This window comes from Procambarus clarkii, chromosome 29 (assembly GCF_040958095.1).
Source record: "Procambarus clarkii isolate CNS0578487 chromosome 29, FALCON_Pclarkii_2.0, whole genome shotgun sequence".
Classification (NCBI taxonomy): domain Eukaryota; kingdom Metazoa; phylum Arthropoda; class Malacostraca; order Decapoda; family Cambaridae; genus Procambarus; species Procambarus clarkii.
The window spans coordinates 5,956,282-5,972,014 of NC_091178.1; the positions used below are offsets into that span (position 1 = coordinate 5,956,282).

At 44.2% G+C, this 15,733-nt stretch overlaps 1 protein-coding gene across 1 annotated transcript in view; it reads left to right on the forward strand.

The window, feature by feature from the left end:
* The first annotated feature begins 16 nt into the window (after window positions 1-16).
* LOC123764974 (uncharacterized) overlaps window positions 17-15,733 on the forward strand; it is a 155,321-nt gene continuing 139,604 nt past the window's right edge. Inside the window, exons 1-2 of the mRNA XM_045753231.2 lie at window positions 17-168; window positions 393-650. Of these exons, the coding sequence (XP_045609187.1) occupies window positions 148-168; window positions 393-650 (279 nt within the window). The 5' untranslated portion in view covers window positions 17-147. The remainder of the gene's footprint in view (window positions 169-392; window positions 651-15,733) is intronic.

A 15,733-nucleotide genomic window follows, 5' to 3' on the forward strand; every position in this document is an offset into this window, starting at 1 on the left:
GTATAGTATGAATAGACGCTTAAGGCCCGCCCACTGCGTGACGTCACGCGGGATCAACCTGTGACGTCACGTAATTATAGTAAATACAAAGTAGACGATGTGAGTGGCGTGCGTGGGAGATACTGTGCAAATAATTCGCGTTTTACAATGACTAATCACAAGATACAGGTACGTAACCGGTACCGACGTGTGTCTAAATATACCGGCTGTGTTGTGGGAAAAATCTGTGGGCATTTGAGCCATAAATTAGAAGAAAAGAGGAAAAAGGTGGTTTGGGTTTGGGTGGAGATAATGCAGAGCAGGTTTGTGCTTGGCTCGTGTGCGAAGCCCGCGCCAAGCCAAGGATAAGTGCTGCGATAATTGTTGCATTTATCCTCTCTCTTCTCTTTCAGTTCGTGGGGTCGCCGTGTGGCCACCACGGCAATTACACATTCTACAAAGCGTTCAAATATACGCTACACGGGAAACAAAAAATTTTGTCATTGGGTGAATTTTTCTTCGTCAAGATTTGGGAGGAAGAAGACATTATTTCTGTGGGAGAAGCACAGTTACTGTGGGAGGACCGTTCTTCAGGCCAGATTCTGGTCTCACTCAGGATATACTTCCTCCCAGAGAACACTCCAGAGGGAAGATGCGAGGAACATGGCGAGGTGAGTGTTGCATCTGCCCTTGAGTGGGGGGGGGGAGGCGGTAGGCCTACCTCCCCCTCTTCCTTACCCCCCCTTCCCTTACTGCTACGACCCCCCGACCTTACCCCTAAATTATGCGCATTATATATAAAATATAATTTTTCAGACTTATCCTTCGGTAATTAATGTAGCGCCAAGAGTGTTTTTCAATACATTATCACGTTTAAAAGACAACAATTCTGGTGAAATCATCACGCATCTTTAAATACGTGTAAATAAGAATTACCATTAAATATGCGATAAGTATTTTTTTTAAGGGATGTATGTCATTGAGCATGACAGCCTGCAATAGCCCGTATAACACGTGATTAATACGCCTTAATGTGTTGGTAAATGCGTGGAGGGTAATGGGGGTGTTGCCAGGCCAGCACTTGACGTAACTGTTCTTCCATAGCATGGTTCCCTAGACTCCTAGAGCATGACTGGGTATGTTTGACATTGAATTACTGCAGTCGGCGGCGGGTGGGGCTGGCAACCTTACGCCACAAATTGACTGTTTTATGTACTTATGGTGTTTACCTTTTAATTAGATAACTTGATTGTCACTAGTATCGGTTCGCTCCATTGGAGTTGGTTATTCGTTGTACATGGTTCCTAATGTATACTGACTCGTGTGTCGTCAGGTTAAGGAAGTGACCTTCATAAAACGGATCAAATTCTTTATGGTGCTTTTTCCAACAAATAAAGTTAGTTTTACATGGCATGCGATAAGTATGAATTGCGGTTGATGGTCTAAAGGTGATTAGAGGGTGATTATATTATACAAGCAGCTTGTTCAACAAGTTGTTAAACCTATTATACATGTAGCTTGTACCGTGACTTGTGACACCTAATGTATTGTGCATGTAGCTTTACAGACTTGTGAACCCTATTGTATTGTCCATTTAGCCTATATAATGACTAATAAAGTCTATGTATGTAGCTTGTGCAATGACTTGTGAAGTCTTTTATACCTGTAGTTTGTACATTACAGGTGGTTTGTTTAACGAATTCTGAAGCCTATTGTATTATATATGTAGTTTGTACAGTGACTTGTGAAGCCTATTGTATTATATCTATAGCTTGTACAGTGACTTGTAATGCATAGTGCAATATACTTGTAAATTGTACAGATAGATTATATAGTGACTTGTTTAGTATTGTATTATACTTGTAGCTTGTGTAATGACTTGTGAAGCCTATTATTAAACATGCCGCTTTTTCAGTGACTTGTGAAACATTGCTGATAGCTTGTAGAATTACTTTCACAGCTTATGTATTATGCATGGAGGCAAGTAGCTTGTATGACTTGTGAAGACAATTGTATGTTACAGGTAGCTAATATAATGAATTGTGAAGCATGTTGTATTATACCTGTAGCTTGTATAATATCTTAAGAAGCCTGCTGTATTATACCTGTAGCCTGTATAATATCTTATGAAGCCTGTTGTATTATACCTGTAGCTTGTATAATATCTCATGAAGCCTGTTGTATTATACCTGTAGCTTTTACTATTACTTGAGGCCTACTGTATTATACAACTTGTTTGTATGACTTAATACCTGCTGCTTGGTACCTGCTTGATGGTGTTCTGAGAGTTCTACTCCCCAAGCCCGGCCCGAGGCCAGGCTTGACTTGTGAGAGTTCGGTCCACTTGTGAAGCCTATTGAAATGTACCTGTAATGGGTAGCTTGTACAATGACTTGCAAAGCCTATTGTATTATACATGTACAGTAGTTTATACAATGATTTGTGAAGCCAATTGAAATGTACCTGTACTGTGTAGCTTGTACAACTTGTGAATCTTAATGTATTATATATACTTGTGAAGCCTATTGTATTATACTTGTAGCTTGTAAAGTGATTTGCAAAACCTATTGTATTAAACATATACTGTAGCTTGTACAATGACTTGCAATGCCTATTGTATTATACAAATATTGTAGCTTGTACGATTGTGAAGTCTATTGTATTGAGCTTATTCATTGACTTGGAAACCTATTTAGTATGCATGTAGTGTGTACACAATGACTTGTGAAGCCTACCAGATATTTATTATGTATGTAGCATGTACAACTACTTTTGAAGCCTATTGCATTATACATGTAGCTTGTACAATGACTTATATACCTTATTATTTTATGCCTGTTGCTTGCACAATAACTTTTAAGCCTATTGTATTATGTATGTAGCTTGTAGACCTATTTGTGAGTTCTCTCGTATTGTACATGTAGCTTGTACAACTTGTATGCTTATTTTATTATATATGTAGCTTATGAAAGTATTTGTAAAGTCTTGTTTTATACATGTAGCTTGTGCATTAACTTGCAAAAACCTATTGTATTATATGTGTAGCTTGTACAATTTGTAAGCCTATTTTATTGTATATGTAGCTTATGTAATGACTTGTAAAGCCTATTGTTTTATACATTTAGCTTGTACAGTAACTTGCAAAAAAATATTGTATTATATGTGTAACTTGTTTGATGGCTGATATTTATTTAGGCTTTATTGTTGTGTATACGACGCCCATTTGTTGTCAGTTTTTACTTGACCACGATTTGTTGTGTGATAAAACTTAGAACAAATAACAATGCCGATTTTTATATAGACGTGATAAAGTACTTTATTGTTTGTTGTTTAGTGGATTACATATATTGAATATTGTATCTTGAGATGGGATAGGTAAATAAATAAATACCAAAATGATATATAATTATTTGAGGGTAGTGGTGAGGTACATGGGATGTGAATTGTGGTTCTTTGGGTGCTTGGGAACCTTTGGAGTGTTGCACCTGACCATTGTTGTTGCCAATTTCGTTGAAGATGAAAACGATATTATGGTGGGCGTTTATGATATGTAGTACAGTTGACTTTGTTCTCGATTCACTCGGGGATTCCGGGCTCGATTCCCAGGTGGGGAAAACGGGTGAGCACGTTTCCTTTCACCTTATGTCTCTGTTCACTTAGCAGTAAATAGATACATAGTAGTTCGACCTGGGGGAGGGGAGCCTTGAATCAAGCCTGATGTAAACTTTACACAGGCTTCAATAAAACTAATTAAAAAAATTATTTTCAAATAGGCCTATGAATTTTTTTTACAATTATTTACAATAATTGTATAGTATTCCTGTAGTATATAATTGTAAATGTTCTACTCGTTAACAATCACAATTTAAGACTTCTCGGATGTGTCGTATTGTAGGCCTACTGTATTCTAGGTAACCTTACATCATAATACTGTATGTAGACATGGACGGAGCAATTCATATAACTATGATGTTTTTGAATTGATCTTGTTGTTAGATGGTGTTATATAGTAACCCCCCGTGAGAAAGCTACCCCTGCCCAATAATATGAGGGGGAGGGATGGAGGGCCACTGGTGGCTATCTGCCTTATCTGTTACACAGGATGAATCCCTCTTGTTGACATTGTACCATCATTGTACCTCGTCTTTAAATAACCCAAATATATGCCCAGTCGTTAGGGTACTATGTTGCCGGAATGGTATTCTACAGACGATTTTCTAATCACTTAACATATTTCCTGTAGAAATTAAACATCCTGCTGTCACTGTAAAGAAAACTAGTCCGCAAGGCTTATAATTAATGGAATGCGACTGAGAACTAGCTAATGCTGCTTGCTAGTCATCAGATATTTACTAATGTGTCAGATTTATTCAAAGTGATGTTTAAAATTAGGTGATAATGAGACCTATTTCCTGCGCTTGCCTGGCTCTAGGTGATGGGGAATGTGAGAGGCAGGAGCCACACAAAATGGCCGGTGTGGTGGTGGTGGTCTTGGTTACCGCACCTAACAACACCCTTCTTTACGTTAACCACCAATGGATTTTACATTTTGTTGTCACTATACATGGCCCAATTAGTTGTATAATAGATTTGGATATGCGATATACTATTAATACAAAATAATGACTGCGTTGCACACGGTTTAGTAAAATGAAGCTAGACATAGGTTGGTTAATTATAAATAATGCAGTAAATTTGATTGACATATATAGATGAGTGTTGGTGCGTGCGTGCGCGCGCGGCAACCGGCGATGTGCCTGACCTTGGTGATGCGTCACACAGTCACACCAACACGGCCGGTTACGCTCTCACTGGACTCTAACCTTCATCCTCGTGGCAGTCTTGCAGTCTGGCACTTATTAGCGCATTTAGGCCTACGCCAGCCGGCCTACCTCACGTCATTCGCTTTATCAAAATATCTATTCATATTTTGTTAGCAATGGGTAACGACTTGTGTGGACAGGTGAGTAAGAGGAGGAGGAGCGATGCATGAACTGGCCCTTGCTGCCACCTTACATACGGGTGGAAGTGGCGTGCTGCTGGGGTAGTGGATTAAGCTTCTAACACGCTCTACGTTCAGGATATTTCACTTTTCTTTGTTCTTAGGGCTTGTGTTGAGCTCTGGGATGTCGCTAGACAAGATTTTGATATAAGACAGTTTTATAATAATTTTGAAATTGACTTTGGTACAGTTTGAGGGATTACGGAGTACCATTCGTTGGCCACACTTGAGTGTGAAGGTGAACACGCGTGACTTTGCTTGCGTTGGAAGAGTTGGAGGACAGGATAGAGTGGACAAGAGGTTTCGATCGGTTGTAGCGAGGAAAGCTAGCCAGCATCTCGTATTTCAGACCTGCCTTAGCTGCCTTGTAATAGTCTCAGTAGCACTTACTTAACACATGCTGACTTTGGTTAATTCTTGACGTCCATATGTTGAAGGGAGAGGTTGCGCAAAACCCGTTACTTCAATACGTTCAATATTAAAAAAATTATTCACTAAGCTATTTCAAACCATTTAAAATATTTTATTACATTTGAGTAAGAGATTGATTAATGAGTTGCAATGATTTTTATGATGTTCCTTGTAACGAGGTTCCTTCCATTTAAATATTTCTGGGGTGTTGTGGGGGTGGCTTCGTCACGGCCAACATCTCGGGTCGCTGTGACAAGCCCACCCCCAAGGTTACCCTCCCGCCACACTTAACACTCCTACAGTTATTATCGCGTAAACTAATGCTTTCAGGCCACTTTCTTCCATTATTATACTTGCTGGAGCAGTAGTAGTAGATACGAGTGCACTCTTAGTGACGAATTTTGACGGACATTGTTTCTTAATCTATATTGTTCTAATTTTATTTCAGCGTAGTTCTGGTAGTAACAAATTCAATTTCTGTTGCCACACAGAATTTTGTACGGGGTCGTTATTATTATTATTATTATTATTCTGCGTTGTATTTTACGTATTGCGTTACTCATTTGTAAGGTCCTAACCAATGGGAGTTGTCGGATATTCCTTCCGTTTCCAATTGTTTCTGCATTATTCAAGTTTGTACGTGACAATAATGTTCAGTTATAAGTTTATGTGCATGTGTACAAAGGTTGGCTTATAATTAAGATAGTAAATGCAGCGAAAGCATTAGGTAGTTTTTAAGTGTTGAGAGTACGTTGCGACACCACGTCTAACCCCCCCCCCCCCCAACCTCCGACATCCACCACCCTGGCCCTCCCGTAACCTCACCCCCTCCTCCTACCCCCCACCCCCACCATTGGCCCTCCCATTACTAACCCCCCAAACCCCTCCCCCCCCCCTCGCCCTCCCCATTCACCTCAGCCTTCCCCCACCAGACCAACAGCACTGTGGGAGAAAATGGAAGTTTGCTTCATTCTGCTCTCCCTTTTATGATTTATATTCTAAAATTTTGAAGTCCGTTTACCAGTTAATTATTCTTTTTATACTAGTAATATAAATTATTTATATATTCAGAATATATGCGTATACCCATCCTCTTGTTTGTTTAAATAGTACTTTCTTTAACTGTGTGGACCATACTAGACCCACGCCCGCGTGATGCTAAGCAGAGGTACCACTGTACCTCTAGTACCACTAGCGTGGTGGGACCACTGTACCACCACACTTCAAAAGTACGGGAGAGTCTTTATGAACTTACTCAACCCCCATGCCCGAGTGCATTCGGGTTATGTGGTCAACTATTTCATCTAGTCCACGTTTAAGACAGAACGTGAAATACAAATGATAAAATATTTAATTATATTATATATATATATATATATATATATATATATATATATATATATATATATATATATATATAATATATATATATTGTGTGTATAAAAGTGACATTTTGCGCAAATGTTCAGGGAGTGAAGGCAGTGTACTAAGGAGGTCGTTGAGTCCCCCGTAACCAGGTAATTACCTAATTACCTTCTGATTTTGTACTTGGATTATCTGGTTACTTTCACCTAATTGGTAGCAGTAGTCAACCTGAAGGAATACCAGACATGATTCCCGTACCAGGCTGTAAATAATGGCGTGGGCCTCCCATTCTTCCTCCCCCCCCTCCTATTTTTTCTTATTAGATTTTTTTTTTGAACTAACACAAGGGTTCAGCTGCTATCCTCAGTTGATCTCATCTGAGGCTTAATCCTAGGTTGTGTGTGGTTAGAGCCTTCGTATGGTTGGTTGACGATATCAGTTCACTCATGAAATCACTCACATATACTATCAGTCTAACTACTTGTCTCATTGCGTTTCTCAGCAGCTCCTTTGCGCTGGCCCCCCTCATCCACCCCCCCAAGCGGGCTCTCCTGGCTCCACCTCCCAGTGTAGTGCGTGGTGCGGGAGGGAGGTCTGGTAGGCAGAGCTGGTATATGGGGAGGGGGAGGTTGCCGCTATTGAGGGAGCTTTTATTGCTTCCCAGCAAGAATGCCCTATGGTTGCAACTTTGTGTTTTTATTATTGTTTCTTGTTCTATTGCAGTAGTATGGTAGCATGATTCTTTTAGTGTTGAGGAAGGTAGCTGTTGTAGTGTGTGTGTGTGTGTGGTGACGGATGTGTCAAGTGTTGCTCAGCCTGGCGGTTCAAGGTAGTATTTGTGTTATTCTACAACTGCGCCTTGAACTAGCGCCGATAATTAATTCGCACTGACTTGCATGGCCGAGTATTGACTTCTCGCTGGAACTGAAAGGTGATGCTTGCTGTAGATTCATGGGGTGAGAGAGATAGACGTGGGTGAGACCATGAGTGAAAGTTCCCTCATAGTATTTTTGGTTTTACTAAGGCGAATTTATGTAATTTTTTGTATTTGTTGCAGTTCCGTGATAATGGAGAATAAAGTGTTGTGGTGTGTCATTGGGCCCTGGGTACTTGATGACTGGGATGGTGATGAGGGTTGGCGTTGACGCTGTCATATATAAGCGTTGTCTGTCCAGCTGTTGCCTCCTCCTGCACTCACTTTCCCAGCGCTAACCTTCCCAACAGCGACAGCAGCCTTGTGATGGCGTAGTAGTTAGCTTCCCCATCAAAGATAGCCTCGTGTTAGCTTATGTGGGGAGCCTTCCTAACAAAGACATCATTGTGTTGGCGTGTGTAGCTAGCCTCACTAACAAAGATAACTGTCTTGGTCGTATGCTATGTAAGCTAGATACGGCCACTTCACCAACAACACAACCTTGTTTTGCTTGTAGTCTAGCTACCCACCCGACATACAACTTTGTGTTAATATATATATATAAAATAACTTGAAATTCCTGTTGTTAGGGGACTGGAAGGCTGTGTTTATATACTTTAGGCTTGTCTCGAGTTCCCCCCCCCCCCCCCTCTAGATCGAACTATTGATCTTCCTCAGTATGTAATTCCACAACAGTTGTCTAACTCCTGGATACCTATTTACTGCTTGGTGAACAGAGGCATTAGTTGATAGGAAACATGCCGAACCATTTCTCTCCCCCTAGGGAATCGAACTCAGTTTCGCAGATTCTGGGTCTGGAACGACGCCTGTTTAGATCCCAATTAAGAAAGCCTCGTGTTGGTGTAGATCTGGTGCTTAGTTTAATTAGCAATTTTCACAAAAATACTAGTCTGCTAACATTAAGCCTATATTCTCGGTAAACACAGCCACATGTTTGTAAAGGCTATTTACCAGACTTCCGCCCAAAAAATAAACACTTTTGTTTTCGCGTGTTGGCTAGATATCGTCCTCAATAGAGAGAGCCTTGCGTCGGCGTGTGTAGATTCAAAATGGAGGAGTACTTGCGCGTCGCAGTTCCCCTGAAATCTGTGGGGAGCAGCGAGCCGCCAACTGGACCTGGGGAGTGGACCAGATACCGCTGCCTCTGCTTGGTAACCACGTCGCCATTGTTGTTAGTATTGTTTACCAATGTTGTCAATGTTTTCAGCTATTACAATGCAACTATAAATGTTGCATATGTATAGCCGCAGCCAGCAGTGATGGCAGTCTTTCCCGCAGCTGTGTTGTTGGGAATGATGCTAACATCCCTCCTCTCCCCAGCACTCTTCCCCTATCCCAACACTCCTCTCCTTCCCCAACAGTCTCCCCACCACACTTACCTTCTCCTCAGCACCCTCCCCTCCTACCTCTCAACACTCCCCCTCCTCCCCCCAAAATACCCTCTTCTTCCCGGGGAGTTGGGGAGAAAGGGAGCAGACTCCCCTTCTCCCCAACACTCCCCTCTCCCCAGCGCACTCCCCATTCTCACTGGCTCACCTCCCATTCTCCCCAGCACACTCCTCCCCAACGCTCTACACTTCCCCAACCATCTTCCTTCCTCACCCACCCACTTCACAACCCCCTCCCCCTCCACAATACCCTTCCCGCCTCTTATCTTCTCCCTAGTTCCCTCATCACTAGTTTCCCTTAACTCCTCTCCTCATCTGTCTCCTCTCCCCAAACTACTATCCCTCCCCCGCCCTCTTGCCCCCTCCCCAACCATACTTTCCTCACCATTTCCTAACCGTCGCCCTCCTACTCCTCCTTTAACTCACTCTCGTCTTTCCTAACCCGCTCCTCCTCTCCAACCCTCTCCGACCCTCCTCCCCCAACCCTCTTCCTTCTCAACTCTCACCTTGCAACCCAATCCTCTCCCCAACCCCAATCCTCTCCCCAACCCCAATCCTTTCCCCAACCCCAATCCTCTCCCCAACCCCAATCCTCTCCCCAACCCCAATCCTCTCCCCAACCCCAATCCTCTCCCCAACCCCAATGCTCTCCCCAACCCCAATGCTCTCCCCAACCCCAATGCTCTCCCCAACCCCAATGCTCTCCCCAACCCCAATGCTCTCCCCAACCCCAATGCTCTCCCCAACCCCAATGCTCTCCCCAACCCCAATGCTCTCCCCGACCCCAATCCTTTCCCCAATCCCACTCCTTTCCCCAACCCATTCCTCTCCCCCGCTTGGGAACCCTCACACCGTCCGCGCAGCTGCGCCTGTCCTCCCTCCCCCCCCCTCCCTCCTACACCCTCCCCACCCCAAGCTCTTTCACCAGTCACTCCCTCCCCTCCCCTCCTCCCATTCCCAGCACACGCTCCCGCCCTCGCCCACAATTCGTTCCCCCTCACCTCTTCCCCACCCCCTCCCCTCCCGTTATCTTACAAATCACACTTCTTTGACTTCTCTTCACATTTCCCCTTCCATATCTCACCACTTTCTGCCTCCATTCCATCACGAGAAACACTAACCTTCCCTTCCCCCACCACTAATTCCTCCCCATCCTCCTTCCCCTCCGCCATGTGTTATTCCTTTTCCCCCCCACTAATCATTTCTGCCCTTCGCTCTCCACCCTCCTCCTCTTCCCCGTCATTCTCCACCTCTTTCTCTCTCCCCTCGTCATTCTTCACTTCTCTTCCCCTTCCTCTTTACCAAATTTCACTTAGTTGACTATTATTCTTTGGGTTGTGCTTGTAACACTACGCCATTTTCACCTTTGTCTTCACCTTTGCCTCGGCAAAATCTATGTCTATTATATAGGGGGTCTTACTTGTCTTGTAAAGTCGTGTCATGACTGTAGTGAAGGACTAGGTAACGTTGGGACTGCAGATGTTAGGTGGTCTTTGTTCTTTAAGTGACGCTATTTTTGTTACCTTTAAGAAAATACCATATAAATCACATAACACATAAGTTTTAGCTGTGTTTAGTGTGTCAGAGATGGGGTCTGGCCTACCCAGAGATATATAGGGCCCTGTGGGAGTATTTTCGTAAATTCTCCTTACATTAAATGATTGAAGAAGACTTCTCTTGCTGGGTTAAGAGTTTCTTTCACCCTGATGTTCCCGTTACCTAACAGCAAATAGGTACCTGGGAGTTAGACAGCTGTTACGGGCTGCTTCCTGGGGGGGGGGGGGTGGAGAGAGGGAAAAAATAGTAGTTAGTAACAGTTGATTGACAGTTGAGAGGCGGGCCGAAAAAGCAGAGCTCAACCCCCGCAAGCGCAACTAGGTGAATACGGAGGATTCTTTCCCTGTCCGTCTCCCTACCATCCTCCGGCTCCCTGTCCCTTCCCCGTCCCCTCTCGTCCCACCTAGCCGGAGTGCTCGCCGTGTTCGGGCTGCTTCTAAGACGAAAATGAATTACTGACTGGGCTGTTTGTAGCGGCCTGTTGTTTCCTGTTGGTGGATGGTTGATGTTACCTGTTGGTGGATGGTTGATGTTACCTGTTGGTGGATGGTTGATGTTACCTGTTGGTGGATGGTTGATGTTACCTGTTGGTGGATGGTTGTTGTTACCTGTTGGTGGATGGTTGACGTTACCTGTTGGTGGATGGTTGATGTTACCTGTTGGTGGATGGTTGATGTTACCTGTTGGTGGATGGTTGACGTTACCTGTTGGTGGATGGTTGTTATTACCTGTTGGTGGATGGTTGTTATTACCTGTTGGTGGATGGTTGTTATTACCTGTTGGTGGATGGTTGTTATTACCTGTTGGTGGATGGTTGTTATTACCTGTTGGTGGATGGTTGGTGTTACCTGTTGGTGGATGGTTGATGTTACCTGTTGGTGGATGGTTGTTGTTACCTGTTGGTGGATGGTTGACGTTACCTGTTGGTGGATGGTTGATGTTACCTGTTGGTGGATGGTTGACGTTACCTGTTGGTGGATGGTTGTTATTACCTGTTGGTGGATGGTTGTTATTACCTGTTGGTGGATGGTTGTTATTACCTGTTGGTGGATGGTTGTTATTACCTGTTGGTGGATGGTTGTTATTACCTGTTGGTGGATGGTTGGTGTTACCTGTTGGTGGATGGTTGATGTTACCTGTTGGTGGATGGTTGTTATTACCTGTTGGTGGATGGTTATTATTACCTGTTGGTGGATGGTTGTTATTACCTGTTGGTGGATGGTTGTTATTACCTGTTGGTGGATGGTTGGTGTTACCTGTTGGTGGATGGTTGATGTTACCTGTTGGTGGATGGTTGTTATTACCTGTTGGTGGATGGTTATTATTACCTGTTGGTGGATGGTTGTTATTACCTGTTGGTGGATGGTTATTATTACCTGTTGGTGGATGGTTGATGTTACCTGTTGGTGGATGGTTGTTATTACCTGTTAATGGATAGTTTTTCACCCGTAAGTGGATTGGCGTCTTTTTCCTTTACAGACACTCGTATGTTCCCATGTTTCCGGTAGACATTATTTTATATATTAGTTGTATTGATTGACTAAATGGGGGGGGGGAGTGTTGGTCGGTGGGAAATGTGTTGCGCCGGGTGGAGCAAAGGCCAGCCGCCATCTTGTGTGTTTGTGCGTGCGTCTCTCCCTGTCTATCACGGGGGGTGGGGGGGGGGGGGGAGTTGGTGTGGACGTGTCTTTGTTAGGGGAGGGTGTGTCATGGTGGGGGGGGGGAGTGGGTGTTGTGGTGTGGGGGTGAGGGAGTGGGTGTTGTGGGGTGGAGGAGTGGGTGTTATGGGGTTGGGGGGGGGGGGGGTTGGTGTATCATGGTAAGACAGGTAGTTACCTAGTTGTACTTGCGGGGGTTGAGCTCTGGCTCTTTGGTCCCACCTCTCAACGGTCAATCAACTAATGTACAGGTTCCTGAGCCTACTGGGCTCTTATCATATCTACACTTGAAGCTGTGTATGGAGTCAGCCTCCATCACATCACTTCCTAATGCATTCCATTTGTCTACTACTCTGACACTGAAACAAAATCTTTCTAACGTCTCTATGGCTCATTTAGGCACTCAATTTCCACCTGTGTCCCCTAGTGCGTGTGCCCCTTGTGGTAAATAGCCTGTCTTTATCTACCCTATGAATTCCTCTGAGAATCTTGTATGTTGTGATCATGTCCCCTCTAACTCTTCTGTCTCCCAGTGACGTGAGGTTTAATTCCCGTAATCTTTCCTCGTAGCTCACACCGCTCAGTCCGGGTACTAGTCTGGTGGCAAACCTTGAACCTTTTCCAGTTTAGTCTTATGCTTGACTAGATATGGACTGTGGGCATAGCAAGGTGGGGGTTACAGTGTGGGGGGGAGGGAGGGAGGGGATGGAGTGGCAGGGTGGGTGAATGTGGTAGGGTAGGATGGAGGGGTTTGCGTGTCATGGTGGGGGAGGGGTTGGAGTGGCAGGGTTGGGGGAGGGGTGGCTGTGTCAGGGTGGGAGAGGGGTTGGTGTGGTAGGGTGGTGGTGTAAATGTTTTGCGTGTGCGAGTGGTGGGGGAGGTGAGGGGTGAAACAGTGTATGGGGCGTGGGGTTGTGTGGGGAAGAAGTGTGTGTGAGAGCGTGGTATGGAAGGATGTGTTGAGTGCGATCATTGTAGGGTTGTTAGAGCGCATGTGTGTGTCACTTGGTGGTGGAGGCGGGGTTTGCGTATGCTCGCTCTCGCTGCTCCACGCTGCCACCTCTCAACATTCAGTCCACTCTTGTGCAAGTTGTTCTACCTGTCGGCCTCTGCCAATATCTACACATGCACCCGTGTTCCGAGTCCACCTCCACTATTCCACTCACAAGTTCATTCCTCTTCTTTTACAATTTACACTAAACAATTTAAGCCAGTCTATCTGCTGCGGATCCCATCCTATTTTGGTTTGGGAATGCACGATGGAACTGGTGAGATAGCGAAGACATACGCTCATACAGAGGGAGTTGTTCACTACCTCGGAGTACCACTGAGCAACCTCTTGCCAATATACGCAATATATAGTCTTCAACTAAACTTAATGGACCCGAGATAGTGAACAACTGCAGTCTATGCCATGGATTATTATATTGTTACGCAGGAAGAAATTGGATTATGGATTTTTTCCTCAGGCAGACTTCTAGGCGTGACTACTACTAGGCTTAGGCTTGGCTGCTAGTGCCCCTAGGCAGTTTACACCACTTGTTGAAATAGATCTGACCAAATGTAAACTTTATCAGTAGAACTGTTCACATACCAAGAGTTTAGAGATAACTGTTATCACTGGTGTTAGAGAAATGCCATTTTTGTTGTAGCCTGGATGACATGTTATCCAAAATGGTAGCCAGGTACCCCAAGTTTGGCTGTCGTAGTGCGCACATTCTGAACCTTTGACTACTGGCAGGTCTCTTACTTGCGTATCACACAACATGAACACTAACCTTTGCTGCAGTAATGTTATAGATGCCTATCCTCCTAATGCTGTCAAGAATGTTAGGCTAGTTAAAAGTAACTAGTTTACCTCAGTTGTACATTGCTTACCCTATAGTATAGAGTTAGAACATCGGAGGGTTCACTTCTTGAATCCAGTATGCGGCTAACTTTATATTAATTAACCTAAACTAAAAATGTGAATAGACTGTTGATATACATGTTAATATTCTGTCGCCTAACTAGCCTTTCAGTGATGTAACTTGATTAACTAAACGAATTTATTAACGAATGTCGGCTTTAGGCATTGTATGTACTAGCTCTATCTATAAATTCATCAACATCTGTATCACCCCTTGTATGTATGTACTTTACCTAAATAAACATTTGAATTTGAATATTTGGGGTCCAGTTGGTGATGGTGACTATATGCGTCTCTAACCCCTTCAACGTCGCTCACAGGATGGGCGTAAGTGTGTAATAATGAGTACACCAAATCAAAACAAACTGTGACATCACTGTGGCTCAGTGTGGGGCGGGGATACGTGTGTGCGCGCGCGCGCTTGCCTAACACTGTATACCCAGTAGTGCGGCTGGATCAAACTTGGGGTCCTGGACCCGACCTTTGTGGGTGTCGGCTGTCTAATGTGTTGACTCTCGATCCCGTGGTGCGTGCAGGTTTGGGATAGGGTGTACACGCTGATGCAAGTACACTTCACCTTACTATTTCCCCCCCTCCCCTAGCCACTTGGACGGTCGAGCGATGGCCTCGCTTCTAGCGGGTCCGCGTTCAATCCCCGAACCTCCATTCTATTGCTCCGTCCTTTCCCAAATCTTATTCCCCTCCACCCCAGCTTTACTGATGATACTTGGCAAGGGATCTGTGGATTGGATGGGGGGGGGGTTATGGAAACTCATCTAAGGGAAAAAATGGGGTTAGTTTATGTTTTAGGAACTTGTATATTAGATACTTTATTTGTATTCCTTTTATGGGAGGTGACGTATTGTCTCCGTTCAGTAGTCTTATAGGGGAAGGGTATGTACTTTCTATTACTTGTTAAAGTAATTTAATGGTATAAGCTGTGTGTGTGTACTCGGCTATTTGTGCCTGCAGGATCGAACTCTAGCTTTCGAACCCCGCTTTTCCAGCCGTTGGTTGTCTAAGGCAATGACGCCTGGCATATTTCCTTATACTTGCTTTTAAAGTTATGAATGGAGTTAGCCTCTACAATATGCTCCTTTTGGTCATGCCATTTATTCACTACCCTTACGCTAAAATAAAACTTCCTAACATCTCTATGACACATCTGAATCTAAAGCTTCCATCCGTGCCCCCTTGTTCTATTGATATTCCATTGTAAACTTTTCCTGTTTCCATCTTGTCAATCCCTCTAAGTATTTTATACGTCTGTATCATGTCCCCTTCCTGCTCTTCCCCCCGTCTAAAGTGGTCAGGTTTAGTTCCTTCAGTCTGTATTCATACCTCATCCCTGGCAGCTCTTGTGTGTGCTTACCCAGACCTCCAGGTTGTGATCGTGGGAGTCGAGCTTCAGCTCCTGTGTTCTTGTCTTTATAACTAGGTCATCTAATACAATGAATATGGTTTGCCAGTGTATTTACCAAGTGGTAGGAGCAGGGACTGGGCGTCATATGCTGAGTCCCGCCTCATAGC